The sequence below is a fragment of the Struthio camelus genome, chromosome 3 (genome assembly GCF_040807025.1).
Source record: "Struthio camelus isolate bStrCam1 chromosome 3, bStrCam1.hap1, whole genome shotgun sequence".
Taxonomy (NCBI): domain Eukaryota; kingdom Metazoa; phylum Chordata; class Aves; order Struthioniformes; family Struthionidae; genus Struthio; species Struthio camelus.
In genome coordinates this window covers 95,336,266-95,353,664 of record NC_090944.1, presented here as the reverse complement: position 1 = coordinate 95,353,664, position 17,399 = coordinate 95,336,266, and the positions used below count along the sequence as shown (strand labels likewise).

The window sequence follows — 17,399 nt, the reverse complement described above, 5'->3', positions numbered from 1 at the left end:
CAAATACATCCAAGTGATTTTGTACAGCAGTCCTAACAAATCATGAAGAGATACTTCAGATAACTTGGTACCTCCAGTTTCAGCTAAATCACCAGGATTCGGGGGTTCTGAAAATTTATAAATTATCCCCAAAGCATTTATACTGGAAAAAATAGTAAATACTGCTCTTGAAAAGTGCAGCATAAATCTTGACTGAAACAAAATCAAAGTAACAAAACTGGCTTTTATCAGAAAGAAACTGCAACTGATTTTTCACAATACTGACATTAGGGTTTCTCTTTATATATATTCAGTCTTTCCACTTACAATAAGAATAAATAATTTTGTTAAAGCACCTTTAGGAACCTTTCAACATCTGCTGAAGATTTATGGACCCCTTACGCTGACTGCAGCTGACTGACATTGGTCAGGAGCAGAGACAGGCGACAACCTTGTCAAGAGCACAAGTCCACATCATCTCCGATGGAACACCTCATATAACATTATGCACATAACACTCTTCAAGTATCATCCATAAATAATATTTTAAATCTAGAAATGCGACAACTTTATAAGAAACAGTATTATTCTCTCATATAGGATCCCAAATTTAATTTCTCCCATACAGCATTCATTGCCTTTCTTTTATCATAGTAGACTGACCTTCTATTTGACTGGAGCATCAGATTCATTACAGAACAAATTGGCAGCACTCATACTCTGTTATCACCCTGGCAGTTTCATTTCAGGGCTGAAGATCAGTTTCACTGAACAGCCACGGCTTTCACTGAACAGCCACGGCAACAATACACCATTTCCCCTCCTCATTTTCTAGCTGTCCTGCCTTACCATTTTCCCATTAGCATAATATTTGTTCATCTTTGAGTTACTTGGTCAAGAAAAAAAATAAGGAATTAGTGGTGGAAAGGCAAGAAGTGCAACTAATATAATTTCAGCATTTGTAGAAAAGACCCATGAATTACAGCTTTTCTCTTTACCGAGAAATGAGCACCCTGACGGACACAAAGGGTACTTTGACTTTCAGTAAAACACATAACACGGAGTATGCAGGGAGGCACACTCAGTAATCTGTCTGGAAGACTGAACGACATGAATTTTTATAAAGGAAGAACGTAAGTCATGGTCTTCATCACAGACACACCACTTGGACAATAAGACATCAAGATTTACCTTTGCACTACCACTACTAACCACTTCCACTTTGTCCAGAGGCATGAGGAAGGAACGACAGGCATTCGACAACATCAGGCCCACTCTTGCCAAACATGAAGGCTGAATGTCTGCTGCTCGTCACATGGGGGAAGGGGAAAAAACTGTTACGCTGACACTGTCTTAGCTGCGTTTCAGGTTCGCCCAGAAGCTTCAAAAGCAGCAGTCGGAACTGCCCAACCAATAAAGTCACAAACATGGACAGAAGTTTGAAACTTCACTTTCAGGAACGTTTTTGTTGCAATTGATGTACCACTAACTATCAATCTGGTATCTGACATACAGATCTAGGTGCCTGCTGTTTGGAAGATGAGAGGAACACTGTGAACAAAAAAAAAACAAAAACAAAAAACTCCCCACAAATATAGCTTGGGTCATCTTGTCTTTGTCTTGGCCAGATTGATTTATCTGCCCAACAATTTTTTTCTCACGTGCCTGTTTGTGGCTAAATAGGAAAAAGGTCGGCTCAAAAAATTTTCACATTTTTGTAAAAACTGTGAGAAGTGGGTTTTTTAGATAATTCTCCAAGAGGATTAAAATAATTCTTTTTAACCAAAATTATTTTTCCCATTAAAAGATGGCAAGAAAGTTTTCTGCTTCCGTTTCTTACTTGAAAAGCAAACAGTTACTCTGCAAAAAGCATTTTAAGCATCTTCTACTTAAAGGTTTTTGAGAGGCATTTATAATCATGTCATCCACGTGGAGGGAAAGTGAAAAGATGAAATGTAAAAAAAAAAAAAAAAAAAAAAAAAGACAGGATAGACTGGAAGAGAAAGCTTATGCTATCAATTTGCCTTCTGCTTTTCAGCCTACTTTCCAAGGCATGCACATCAGTATAAGTCAATTTCCTATTTTAAAAGCTCATTTGGTAACTATTTAATATTCAAAATTTATTTTTGTACCAGAATTGTACCAGAAAGTGTGTAGGAAGTAGCTACTGGGCCAAAATTATCTGCTGAAAGAGCCTTTGATTTTTATAATAATCCATTCCAACATGGAATGCTGAAGAGAACTACATGTTAAAAAAAAAATTAATTTAATTTAAAATTAAAGTTCTATGGCAAAGATGCAACATTCCAGGACGATGCATACAACTGACATTTTGTGAAGTTTCTTGCAATAGCCAAATAAAATTTCAGAAGACACTGCAAATAGGATATTTTGGGAGTAAATAAGAGATACCTGAAAAATCATTTAGTTTAAAAAGTTCTTTATGGACTTTTTACAAAAGATATTTCTCAACTATTTCAGCCATTCATCAAAATGGCTTTCACTTGCACCTTTCAACTGGAAAGAACAAAATGTCTGGGGCAATGTTTAAATATAAAATTTCTTTCATCTTTGTAAAACTCCTCCAGAAAAATTATACTTCACCCAAACTACTGCAAGCAAATGCTCTTGCTGTCTCTAATGGTGTAAACCAGCACTAAGGCAAATCCATGATAATTCACATCATGCTATGGTCAGTAAAATAACCTGCTCCAAATAATACTTCACTGTTAGCATAAATGGACATATCAGCTTAAACATGACCGGACTACACCAAATTCTTATATAAAAAGAACATTTCTGGAAATTTGCTACTTGCAACGCTCAAAGGTATGTCTCAGTTCTTTAAGCTCTCTCTCTTCCTCTATTTTCTCTGCCTCTAGTTTGCTTGTTCTGATGAAGTAAGGTCTATTTTTACAACATTTTAAATTGAAGTTATTTAAAGGCTTCTATAAAAATATAAAGAACTACAATAAATGTTTTCCTCTCAGAAGGAAATGAACAGCAAAAAGGAAATCTAAGGTTACAGCTATCATCCTGACTTTAATTCAGATCATAACGCCCAAAGATTTTTTGCACAAATATATGAATAAGATGTTAACATGCTTTTTAGTTTCCAGCTTTCAGAGCCACTTCTCAATCAGACAGGATGGTCCCTGAGTAAAGCCAGGATCAAGAAAAGACACATTCTTGCTCAAAAAAATTCATCCACTCTAGTTCTACAGGCTACGCCATAGAGCAGCATCAACGATATGAGCACAATACTCCTCTTCTGATTTTACAGTCCAAGAACTTCAGTTTTAGAATGAGACTGGAAAAGCTTTCAGAACTGGCTTACGCTATAGTCCATAAATTGAGATTGAAAGCAGAACTGGGCAATTTCGCATTGCTTGTGAAAAATTCATATAAACTGCCCATCTCTAGTCTAATACTTCTGCAACTTGAAACTGCCCATCTCTAGTCTAATACTTCTGCAGCTTGAATGCAAAATTAATTTGGAGTCATCTCATTACCAAAAGAAAAGTAATTTACAATACAACAACAAACAATTACAATCCAATTAACAATTAGTATTCAAAACATATAAATGGTTTTCGAGTTCACTGCATTGCTAGAACAGGCAGTAAGAATAGACTACTAATATCTGAGCTGCTTAATTTGATGCAAAGAGTGTTATCTTGAAATAAAAATAAAGAAGGGAAAGAAGTTACAACTGGGAAATACTTCTTCTGCCTGCTTTTTATTACTTAATGCCTTACTGAAATAGGCTTAACACTCCAAAAAGAACTTAAAAATTACAACATACAAACAATGTAGTAAAATGTGAAAATGACACAACAAGCATGACAAGAAACATTTGTAATTAGATTGAAACAAAAAATTATATATTTTACTGTGGATACTAATCCTGCAGTAAGAATGTATTATAGCCCAACAAACCTTTTTTTATCTGCATAGTTTTGTATATGGCCAGATATATGTGCAACGCACAAGCAATCAGCTGACAAATCAGAACGGGTATTTCAGTGATGCTAATTCACATGGTTGGCCTTGCATCACCGTACCCATCGCTCCAGTGCTACATCTGTGGCCTCACGAGAGGAGCTCCAGGAAATTAAGCCTGGTGACACTTAGCAGGTGCTTTGGGGCATTTATGCTTCGGGCAATCTCATTGCCATAAGAATATTTAGAGAATAGCGAATACCCTGTGGCACCCAAGGAGATTTTGAGTCCAATATCCATTTCCTTTCAATTCTTTTCAAGAGCACAGCCTTAATTCTACTAGAGTAAAGATTCCTTAGGCCAGTGAGTTCACCTCTGTAAGCAAACGCCTGTGTTGCTTCACCAGTTTTTCTTCATTGGTCTATGCAATACCCACATGAGTAAAAAAGGAAAAAAAAGACTTTCAGCTTCAGGAATGCACCTGTGAAAGACAAATATGCAAAAGCACGTACTCAAATAGGGTAGTTATTCCAGTGTTTGGGGCATGTAGAGACACAGCTCTACTGACTTTGTCCCCACTCAGGACTGTAAAGCTTGAGAAATCCTGACTGCAATTGCATTTAGCATGGGGCTATTCAAGCAAGTCTAGTCACCCGTGAAAGCAATTAAAATCTACCACTAGTACTGAAAGTGTCACTACAAGACAGGCGCTGAAGCCCATTCTCTGGAAAATCACACAAGATAGCAGAATGAGCTTTGAAGAACGATATAATAGCTTTTTCTGCCTGCAAGATGTCATTTCACGATGGCCATGTAACAGCAGAATGGAATTAGTGGCACATGTTATTGGGAAAATGAAAGTGCAAAGACTGACTTATGTAAAAAAATAGTTTCGATGGAGTTAAAAACCAAATGAAATAATAAGTTGCATGACGTCAGCAGGAAAGCTTTCAAATATGTAATCCATATAATTTATAGTAGTGCTTAGATTCAGACAACCTAATCACAACCAGTTTGAGCCTAACATTTTCGCTGTGCCCTACACCAAGTCCAAGGAAACACTAAAAACATGGGTCTAGATGGAATTTGACCCCACTGAATACTGCTCTAAATAGCTTTCTAAAAAACTACAAACATTAGGTAACAATTCTCATGGCACTGAAAATTTATTGCATATGAGAGCAGTTATGCAGTAAAAGAAGTAGCTGTATGTTCCTTATCTTATTATTTACTATTTCCATACTTATTTCCTTCAGAAATACCTTCCAAAGCAAATACTACAAAATGAAGACACAGTTTGAAATATGAAGTAGCCATTAAAATATCTTACGTACGCTGAATTACAAACAACGTTCTTTAAAACACTGAGTACTCTCACCTTATTAAAATGAAGCAACTTTCTCAAACAAAGCCTAAGTTAACACAGTATTTCCCAAGTACATTGGACAATCAACGCCACAATTTATTCTTGTCACAAACTTAGAATGCTAACAGCAGTTTAAAATTGCAACACATAAAAATAGAGTAGTAGTTTCAAACATATCAACTTGAAATTTAAACATAAAAATCTTGCTGACTTTTATTTTTAAAAGTCAACCTGACAAGTACAGATGAGGGGAAGAGCTAATCATTTCTACCTATTCCAGCCATCTTATTGTAAGGACAGATGCTTATGGAGACAATAGCATGTCGAACAGAGGACACCTTTACTTCCATAAAAATACCTGCAAATATCAATACAAAAGTATTATTTCCTCCATCAAGTCAGTGGTCATGAAGGTTCCTGAAGCTACGTAGTTTATTTCCAAGAAACATTTATAAAAATCATATAACGCAAAAATATCCTGTCTCTAAACCTAAATACTTACCTCAGAGGCCCAAGCAGAAGCATATAGTCAGACAGAGAATGTCTGACAACCACCTGCTTTGAAGGCTTTTAAACTGCAGACCAGCACCACCACACCAGCAGGAGATCCCCCCTGAGCAACTGCACTCACAATTCATGGAAGCTCCTCAAACTTCCTTCACCAGCTATAAACCACCTTGGGCTGTCAAATTTTCCATTCCTGAGCCGCCATTACATTCTGAAACTGTATATTGATCCATGAACAGGAGAAATCAAACATGAAAGGTGGGTCTGATCACAGGCATTCGCTGGGGAAAAAAAAAAATCAACTGCTATTCATTCAGAGTAAAAGTACATTTAGGCCTTGGACTAAGTTGCTCCTCCATCAGAAACCGACATTACTCTTAAGACAAGAGTTGTGAAGCAGTTGGCTTCAACTTCTCTTTGCTGGGTGCAGATAAAACTGTTTAAAGTAGCAGACTAATAAAAGTATTTAGCCTGAACTGGTTCTTGAGAAAGAAAACTACAAGTACACAGTGAGAAACATATTTTTCTAAAGTATCCTGGATTTAAGCCAATTAAAGGCTGCCATTTAGTAATCTACAAGATATAAAGAAAAGTAGTGAAAGCCTTTGGAATAAATTTAGATTTTGAAAGCTTTCAAGTGATCGTGTTTGAATGAATCATTATGAGCCTGTTTGTAAACTGTATCCTTATCACCTTTGATTGGGGCAGGTAGGCTGAGTAAGCACTTGCTTTAGTAGAACGTGAACTGTTCTAGTACAGACATAGAAGACAAATTTGAAGATATTTTAATTCTGTAGACTAGAAATACTGTAAGAACACAGGTAGATTACAGTATTATGGCTAGGATTGTTACCAGTTACTACTGTGAACTTTCTTGAACAACAGACGAGAAGAGCCAGCCTCAATGCTTCAGTTTTTTTTTTTTTTTAAGATGCAATTCTAAAGCAAAGACAGACGATACAGCCCATGATAACGTAAAAACTATTCATTCCACTATTAATATGCAATCTTTTAATCTGTTGCAGACCAATGCTGATGGAGGACAGTATTTATCTAAAAAACAGCAGTGAAAATGCAATCCTACAAGTTGACTAGAATTAGCATCATGGATAAGTGTTCTCCAAGATCTCTCATTCTCCATGATTTTATGAGTCTCTCTCTAACTTTTTTCACATTGAACTCAGCTTCAAATGACTGACGAGCTTTTCTCTAATTCTAGGCAAGAGCCAGCCTGAAAACAACAGGCCGGCTCCCTCTCTTTTGACATAAGCACAATCAGTAGCAGCTTCTGGATAGCTAAGAGAATTTCTTGATGACAAAACATGAAGACTTAATTTTGCCAGATGCACCTAAATACTCAATAAAAAAGCACTCTGGACAGTTAATTCAATCCACCTAACATCTGAGTCATCCTTTGATGATACCCCGCAATTCTCCTTTTTTGTTACATAGGGAACTTAGGATATCTGCGGTTTTAAATCAGGCATTTCAGTTTTGTGGGATGAACGCTGGCCAAAGAGCCTGGAAAACTGAAGCCAGAATGCATAAAAATAGGCCGAGTCACTGCAGAGCTTGTGAAATAACCCTGGAATAGCGCTAGGAGACTTGTGAGACAAGATTAGTCAGGCAAACTAAATAATTCACACTTGGAATAGCAATGCTAGGAAATTGCATCTCCAGCAACATCAGAGAACTTGAAAATGCCACAAGCAGAAATGACTGCAAACAAAGCTGCAGAGTGTGAGCCATAGAGTTTTACATCTTCTTCCTGCTTATAAAAATATCTGTTTTTAAAAAATCTTGACCAAAAAAAAAAAAGAGAGAGAGAGAGAGAGAGAGAGAGAGAGAGAGAGAGAGAGAGAGAGAGAGAGAGAAACTTTTCCGAAGTAACAGCATCCAGCTGCCATGGTCTTAAGTTCTTCTTTGAAAAACGAAAAAATCTCATGAGACCTTTCTGTGATTAATGTGCTTTTGGGCCACCATTTCTAGTGTCTGGCACCAAACCCCTAACGTCTGCTTCTTTAGAATCTAAGATGCAAAGTAAATTGAGTCACTGACATGCCTCATAGTAGTATTACACTCCTTCACACCTCTCACACCAAACAGCAACACTAAAGGGTAAGTTCAAAACAGTCTAAAACAATTTCTCCGTTTGTTTCACTGTAGCCCATATCATGTTACAACGGAATATCAAACTGGAAGAGGAACCCACTGAGGCATTACATATGCTTTACAGCATTGTAGTCTTTATACTTTATTTTTCAATCACTATTTAGTCATGCTATTTATATTCATGGAATTCCATACAAAATAGTAAGCATAAAATAAGTATAAAACTAAAAATATAGGTATTCCCTTTAGAGAGTTGTGTGATTGACGACTGTACTGGTATTCCTTCTTAGATAATAATAACCATTCTCGGGGAAAAAAAAGTCTTTCATTGGCATGGATGCATGGACAGCCGTTTAGCTCCTAGTAACGCCAAAATAAAGAACAGAAAAGGGAGTTTAGCTAAATCATAGGTTTCCCAAGGTTGTTTTGCTTTAAACATTACAGTACAGTGTGTAATCAAACTTTATATAAAAATAATATTAAAATCTGAACCTGACTAAATCAGCTGGCTAATAAAAATTATGAGCATGTCATTCAGTTTAGAACATAGAGATATTTTACAACTTATACTAAAAAGACTGAAATCATTGGTAATGATGACAAACATCTATGCCAGCACAATGCTAAATGATCTTAATTTTGACTATATTGGTCTGTGAGAAGGTAGCAAAAACAGCCATATAATTAGAAGCACATCAGATTGACCTCTTGATTAATATTTCCAAAATTACATTTACATTCCACTTCCCCAGCTATGAGGAGCAGTGAAAAGCAGATGCAGTAAGTAGTGAAAATAAATCCACAATAAATAAGAATATTGATCATCTGCTTCCAGTCATCTATGTAAAACAAATGTTTATATTTATGGCTGAGGCAGTACTTCCATTATAAACTCCTATTTTCAAGCACTTACAGCAATTTGGAAAAAAAAAAAAAGTCCAAGAGGATAAAATCTATCGATTTCTCCCCAGCCTAGATATGATTTCTCTTCCTCCCCACTCCTCCTTTTTCTCTGTGGAGGAGATGGAAGAAATTAGTAAAAATCTTCCTGATTGTTTTAGAGCTAAGTAAGTGGAAGAGGCAGGCATCTTTCATGGGTTAAGGACCATGGAGAAGCTTTTTCTGTTGCCATATGATACCAGGAATGTGAATCATCCGCGTCACTTGAGGAAGAAACTTGCAGATAAAGAAAAAGACAGATAGCCAAGTGGGAGGAAGAGATGGATCAGCAGAGGAGTCACGTTGAGAAAATTCTTCTGACATCATTAAAATCTGTCCTTAAAATAACACTGCTTATCTAGCCCAGAATTCCTCCCTCTGGGATAGTGACAATGAAATAAGCAAGACTATACCTTAGAAGAGCAAATTCTTTGGGGACAAAAATCTGTGAACAAATCATTTTAGAAGGTAAACTGGGAACAGACACCAATAAATAGAAAATGGAAGAATCAACACATCTTGGCTAAATCATAGCCAGCTATTCTAAATGTCAGCTTTCCAAAGTGCTTGGAGGTTCACCAAGTGCTTGCTCATAGTCTTAAAAAAGGGTGCTGAGAAGCAGAGCTCCTGTAGCGCCAGAAGCATGCTTACTGACCCGGGGCGGTGAAGTGTCAGTGCCACCCAACACAAAGGTTCCCCGCTCATCCCCACTAAGACACCACACAATCACAACAGTGTTTTTGCTACAGAAGAAACAGTGTCTTGTCCCCGCTTTACAAAACGCCCAAATGTTTTACTGGGACATTTGCTATTTGTGCATTGTCTCAAGAGTTCCCGTGTACCAAATAATGTTACATTCTCACTGAAGGGATGAGGATTAATTGAGAATTTCAATTTCAAGTTGCCCAGAGTAAAAACAGAAGCAACAAAAAATAATGAGTAGAAGTAATAAATGGAGAAAATAAAGCTATAAAGGAATCAAACAACACTATCTGTTAAAAATCCTTAAAATATATATGTTAGCAGCACTAAGGAAGTTTTACATTGCTTTAGACAACTGATGAATAACTGCCTTAAAATAGTGCAGTAGAGTTCTCTGCCTCTGTTAAAAGTTCACCTTTTGGTTCTGTGGAATCCCTCTCACGATAGACAAAGGTGCCTGCTCGGGTCCTCCATGATCTAAATAAAACTGTAACCCCAGACCAAGTCAAAGACACTGTGGTTTCTAAATCTAGATTTCTACAAAATTCAGAATGTGCAATTTAATGAAGGAAAGTTTGATGCTGATGTTAGAAATAAAGAAAAATAATAAATTAAGGGAAAGACTAAGAATTCGTACAAAGTATAATACTAAATGTTTAACTTGCTTACCTTCATCATAAATTTCTGTAGAGCCATGAGAGGGGGGGAAAAAAGAGAAAATGTGAAATGAATATTTGCTTTCAGATGCTTAAAAAGAGGATTTGTTTTCTCTGAAATAGTGAGTGGGATACAAAGAACTACAAACCACATTTGAAAGGAGCATTTATCATTGCAATTAGCAGATAATTATAGTATGTGCTAGAAAGCAAAACAGCTGCTCAGAACAATGCTTCATCATTTATTTATACAATAATTTTCTCAAGTTAATACTTTAAATAATATATCACATTAAACACTTATCATCCTGTAAAGGTAAGACACAGTACAGGTAGAAGAGCTACCAAGCCTGAGCAATTATAACTCGCTCTGCAGAGAATTTGTAAGTTAACACAAGTCCTGCATTCAAAGTGCAGTGTTAGAGAGCAACACCAATACTGTAGTAACTTTCAATATGTAAATGCACAATAAATTAAGAAAATGGAAAATGATACTACTATTACATGCAGTGATTCAAAAAAATTTTAGTGCCATGCGACTGATATCAGAGAATTATGGAAATTCTAAAAAAGTTAGCTTTCATACAGCTCCTTAAAAGCAAAAGGAGAGCTATATATTATGTTATAAACAGTAAACGGTTTTTTGTTTGCTTGTTTGTTTTTCTAAGCGTCCTATGGATGCATTCTCCTCTTTTGATCTCATCAGTTCTTGTTTTGGTATCTCAAAATCTGAAGCTTAGGACCTGATGTTTGGCAGCAAATCTCTATCCCACACGCAAAGAGAGTCTACCTAACTGAAGAGCTTCCAAGTAAGACTGGGTGCTTTCATTTCATGCATGCCTTCACAAGAGAAGCTATTCAGCAGTCAAGAAAATAGTATCTGTTCTGAAAGATGCCTATCTTGTTCTAGATTAAAAAAAAAGTTATGACCTAATGATCTCAAAACATCCAAAGAATTCTCTCCTGGAAAGTCTTCTAGGTCTATTTGGTAGCTAGATATGCGGAAACAAATTGAGCAAAACTGAGCATCAAGCACCCTTGCCATCTCTGTTTCATAAAGTGAGTATTTAAAATACATGTACAGATTAGCAGAATGATTACATTTTGTTGTTATTATACACCACATTTCTCATAATTCCAACATTTTGCCAGAAGTCTTTGCTGAGTTGTCCACAGCAGTGTGTAAATTCACTAACATAGAAGTCAGTTAATTACATGATTAATTCAAACTAACGTAACCTTTCCTAGACTTATCAGCATCAAATTTCATTTGCTAACACTCTGTCCACTCATCAAGGAGATTAAATCCATCAAAACTTCAGCCCTCTTCTAGCTGCAATTCACCTATGAAATCCTGTTCTACCCAAGAACTGTAAAACTTCACTGCTTATTCATTTTACAAGTACCTTAAACACCAGTCCTTCTGCACAACCTTCTGGTTCTCTTACTGATCATTTATTTTAACTGCTTGTTTGCAATCTCTTAGCTAGCTTCAAATTAATGTGATTACATTATTGTTTCCCCTGATTACTAGAATTACCCAGCAGCTTCTTCTGCTGGATTTTTTTGGAAACCCAGATTGACCAATTCATTCTCTTCTCTTGACATATTAAATGGGCTGCAACAGATGAAACAATTTGCATTCGTCCGTCTCTGTCATACTGTGTTCTTTAGAGTTACGCTGGTTCCTGTGTAATTTTGAGGAAGATTATGTGCATTTCCTGGAGAGAGCACATGCCGCGGGCAGGCCCCTCGGACTAGAAGCCCCAGGAGAGCACAGTGAGGGAACTCTGCACACACCTGGGCACCCATACTTCCACCTGCTACTTCAAAAACTGCCCGGAGAAGGAACACCCTCAAAGCTCTTTCTTCTTATAAAATCAACACGCAAGTCATGGCCACAAGAGTGCCCCAGTGAAAACTCGGGTCAAGGTTGAGAAGTTCCCCACCAAGAACTGCTGGGGCTCGGCTGCCTGCTACTGGCCAGCAGACCAGGTTAGAGGTCTCCGGGCACTTCTGTCGCTCCCTTCTATGAGAAACTTAAGTGTTTTTAGATCAAATCTCTTCGTAGCTACAGGGGAATGCTCACTTGCCCAAAGTTAACTTTCAGGTATGGGAAAAAGAGCTATTTTTTTAAACCTCTAAAACAAAACAACAGAAACTAGGCACTTCAGGTAGGCAAGCAGGCTGTTGGACGAGCCACTTCTCCAGCCCGGCCTGTGCAGAGAGAACAGCTTTCTATTCCTTCATGTTTGCTCTCTGTGCCTCGGAGCAGCAGTGCGCACAGGCTCCTGGACTAAGATTACCAATTCAAAATGTATATTTGAAAATTAAACAGGCAGAACAGACCTGTAATTTGAAATTTCTTTTCATGTTGTTCCTGAAAGCTACTGTTTACTGATAGATACTAAAGTATTAAAGTGATACCAAATGCAGACTGATGTGGTCACTAACTACAAGAAGTGCATTATTTAATAACTACTCACAGCTAAAAGTGAAAGAAAGGATCAAATTGTGATGAGATGTTGTTTTTCATTATACAAAGAGCTCCTAGTCCATCAGTGGAGCAGCAGTGCTGACAGCAGAATTTGGCTGTATGTATTTATGAAACGCTACCTTCTACACATGATTACAAATTATATAGATGTATGCAATATCCAGTGTAAAAATACCTTTAAAATAAGCTTGGTCTTAGAGTTATTGAGAATGGAGATTTATCTGCCCTGTGTACTTTTGAGCTGTTGTGCAAGCCTACTTTACAGTCAATAAAGAGACACAGGCATTTCTAGAGTGTGATTCATCTGATTTACTAAGCTGACACTTACTTTAGGATGGGATAAATTACACACCAGAAACGTCTGATTCTTCTTCTTGACTATATTAGGAGTCTAAATAATTTGCTAAACCTGCATTGTCCTTGGTGGAAATGCCTAAACCACCTTCAATATCTGAAAAGCCGATCAGTTACTAAGTACAAAACACCAAGATTGTCTTAGACACTGAAATTCAAGAACCCACTGTAGGCTCTCTGTTGAACACTTAAAAGCAAGGAGCAAGGTGATAGCTGGACTTCTGATTTATTAAGCCTCTGTGTTAAATCCTATCCTGCTGCAATTAATGTATGTTTAATGACTGACTGCATTAAAGACAGCATTTTATCGCTAGGATGGGGCTGTAACATCATTTGGCTCCTTGCACAGCATTTTGTTAGCACTATTATGATTGCTCAAACATGCACCTTTTATCCCAATTTTTCCTTAATTCTTGGGCTCTCTGGCTAGATGAAAAGAGTAACCTAATACTACTTTATTTGGAATTTGTGATAGCAAAGTTGCCAAGATTATCTTTTTTGAAAGCCTTTTAATTTAGAGGTTAGTTCTTGACATACGCCTGTAGAAATCTGCTTACATAGAAACATAAAAGTCTTTAATCTAACCTAATCAGGACATTAGCATGGAAAAAAGGAAAACTGAAAAGCAGACAGTTTTCTGCAGTCCACAATAATTAGTATTGATACACAGACCACAGCTTGAAATTTTCATATCTATAATATAGACTGAAGGAGAAATACCAAGGGAATTCTAGTAAATAATTAGGAATCCTGTTACTCTATTAAAATAAGTTTCAGTGAGATCCCCACACAGATTCTGTCTGGAAAGAAGCAGTGTATTTAGAAAATGTGTGTATTACTTTATCTTTACGGTATGAGTTAGACTTGAGCTTCAGTAAACATCTGCTACACTATACAATACATTAAGGATGGAAGTGCAGACATGGCTGAAACTATAGCAGCAGTTGTGGCATTTTAAAAAGTACTTCAATATTCCACACGTTTCACTATGACTGTTCATTTTAACTTTCATACAGGGCTATCTCCTCCCCATTCTAAATTTCCCATAAGAGCTGTACAGAGGATAATTGAGTGGCTCTTGGTAGTATTACTGATATTACTGCCTATATTGAGTAACCTGAGTGCTCTTTGTCATATTCACAGTTTGAATGAAATTTATTTAGGGCAGGAGATAAATATTGGTGTGCAATAAGCATATTTTCCCACAGCAATATGATAAAAACAAATCTGCAGTTAGGTGAGCGAACTTACTGTGAACAAAAAAAATTCTCAAAAAATGTTCAAGTCCTTAGATGAATCATTTAAGGATTGGGAAAAAAAATCACACAAATTATAAAGCCTAAATATGCAATGAGTTATTTCAAATGGTATTCAAGACATACTGCAGCCACCATTTCCCTCTGATGAAGCTTTGTTTTGCTGCTCACGCACTCCTCCACAATAACCCTAACTTGCTTCCTCTAGTCAGAATCTACTTAGAAGTTCTTGCCATATTCATCAGGTCCAAATTGTCCTCAAAGACAGAATTTGTTCTCTTCTTCTCAAGCCACTGTCAAGAAACTGTAATTACTCTGACAAGTGTCAGAAGGCTGTTCTCTCCTCTTGCTCTGCAAGTTTCTCTTTTGCAAAGAAACTGAAAAATAGTTTTATTAGTGGCATAAAACTGAGCTAACAGAAACATAATTATTTGAGGGAAAGAGGAAAAGTTTTAACTATTACTTTCAGCAGAAGAGTTTCACCTGTTTATTTAAATGTTACAGACAACCCTACAGTGTTATAGTTAACACAGCTTTGTTGTTTGCCTGTGTGAGGGGAAACTCTGGTCCCTCAGCATTTTAAATCTAAGAAAAATATAGTTGGTTTCCTCTATAAAATCTTCTGGGGGAAAGCTCTTCAAAATAATCTGTCTTGAAAACAATCATTCATGATGGTCTAGGGCCAAAATTTCAAAAATATTTCAGCATCCAACATCTCACAAGTAGGCAACTTTGTAGGCCTAGAAAGCCCTAGAAATTTCCTATTCCTAACAGCAAATTCTGTTACAGTGCTAAGTATTTCTTATGAAAGTCAAGTCACAATATTCAGGTGCTTTTATGAGAACAGAAGTCCTTTAAAACTCAAGCCCTGAAAGCATATGCACCCATCTTTGAAAATCTGCACACTTCTTAAATATTACAAACCAATACCAATTTCCTGCCAGAAAGAACGGATGTGGGAATTCACAGCAACAAAGATATTTTAAAAGTATTTCACTAATTTCGTAATTGTAATAAAAGAGAAAAAATGAAAGGCAGGATGAGAGGAATCCCTTCACTAAGCATTTTCCAAATTCTGATTCTTTCATTACTGCTATTTTTACTGTAAATAGGGTATAATCAGTGTCTTGCAACTATCAATTGCATCAAATGTCTTCTTTCTCCTTTGCTAGTTTCACTAAAAGCAATTTTCAAATATGAAATGACCAGAATGATAAAGGTAACCTTTACTTCAATTAATTTTTCTGTTTTGCAAGATGTTCTCAGCACATCAGAAAGCAATGATAGAAACAGTATTTGGCAGAAACATAGGTCCAAGTCCAAAAAAGCGCTTAAACTTCTGCTTAGCCAATATTCTAGACTAAGTCAGTAAGCCTCATTCAAAGCCTGAAGAAATCAGTAAAAGATATACTGACATCATGATTTATGTTTGCGCTTCCATACAAACTTGAGCCCAAATTCTCAGATGCATAATCCGGTGACACTGAAGAGCCACACAGAAATCGACGGCTTTGAAAAAGTATCCAGCAGTTAGTTGACAGACGAGAAGGAGCTCCTTTCACAATTGCCTCTTCATGCTGACCAGGTGTGTGCAAATCCATTTTTTGTGGAAAGTCAAGCAAGTCAGCTCAATAACTGTGCTTTTCAAATTCAACTATCAGGCAGTACGTTCCTTTAACGCATGCTGGATTAATATGTACATCCTCAGTCCTTATTAACTCCTCTAGCAAGACTGCAGAATCACGGAGGGGGCTAAGAGCGCTTTACAGGGCAACCTGGGGTTCATGTTTGATACAAAGCCAGCACCCACTCCCTCCCCATCAGACAGGAAGCTGTCTGGATTACAGACCTGGTCCACTAAGAAAAGTCCCCTTCAGCTGATCTAACTCAGGAAGAATCATTCCAATTTGGCTTTCATGATAAATGTTTCATTTTAAAACGGTTGAAGGGCCACCTCCAGTGAAGCAATCTTTCCAAAGCATAAGATGCTGATGTTATTAAATAATGAATAAGCAGCCTGAGGTACAATTTTCTTGAAAATTCCAAATTAAAAAGGCAGATCTGACTTCTATTTATTCAGATAATGCTGTATTTCCCAAGAACACTCTGTGATTACTTTAGTCAAAAGGCAGGCCATACCAGGGTGTAAACGAATACACGTCTGGCTCATTCTTTTATGCTTCATGAAGTATGAGGCCAGATGCCTGTGTACTATTGCACCTCCTTTTTTTCTTTTTTCCCCTGAAGAGCTTGTTTTGTTTCTGCTGTTTTTCTCTTTATAGCAGACAAACAGCAATGTGATTTTGTACAAGGCTGATAATCATTAATCTTGTAATCCAGGAATAAAACCCACAGAATCTAAAGACTTAAAACCAACCCCTCTCACTTTTTCTTCTTCCAGAAAAATTGACTATCATTATGGTTTAAAAAACATCCCAAACCGATCCATACAGACAATTCACCAATTGTCAAAATGTCAGATTCACAGAATATGAATAATAATTCTGATATATTGACACAATTACCTAAAATTAACACTTACCTACAGTTACTCATCAGTTAATTGCTATGAAATATGATAAGGATTTTATAGATATTAATCACATGATATAAATAATTGGGGATACATGAGTAGAAGGTATGTTGAAAAGTCTAAGCCACCCGCTTTAAACACTGTATTTACCTACAGGGGTCTTAATCAATTTATAACTTGAGTCACTATTACACAGAACTCTTAATCACAGATTAAGCTTCCATAAAGCCTAGCTGAAATAAAGGGAGACCAGTGCTGTAGCTTATGTTATTTGCCATATACCAAAGAATGCAACAGTTGCTTCCTGAATATATACAGGTCAAATTAAATACTAAGGAATCAAGGAGGTCTATGATCCAAATTTTCAGGCAGGCTTCTAACTTTTTCCATGTGAATAAACATTTGTACAACACTTTTATGACCACTAACATACATATACTGATGTTTGTTAGATACTATTTTAGAGAAAAACATATGCATATATGTGTCATATAGGGGAGTTATACATATATATCTGTGTACACACACACCCCCCACATAAATACTCATCTCAGTT

The 17,399-nt window shown here is 36.7% G+C and overlaps 1 protein-coding gene across 9 annotated transcripts in view; it reads right to left on the bottom strand.

Moving 5' to 3' along the window:
* The window catches only part of RYR2 (ryanodine receptor 2), a 469,316-nt gene that overhangs the window by 284,073 nt on the left and 167,844 nt on the right, over positions 1–17,399 (bottom strand). For 5 of the 9 annotated variants that reach the window (XM_068939250.1, XM_068939252.1, XM_068939253.1 and 2 more), the window contains one exon: positions 10,217–10,231. The exons of the other annotated variants lie outside the window; for them this stretch is intronic. In XM_068939250.1, the coding sequence (XP_068795351.1) occupies positions 10,217–10,231 (15 nt within the window). The remainder of the gene's footprint in view (positions 1–10,216; positions 10,232–17,399) is intronic. 9 annotated transcript variants of the gene reach the window in all.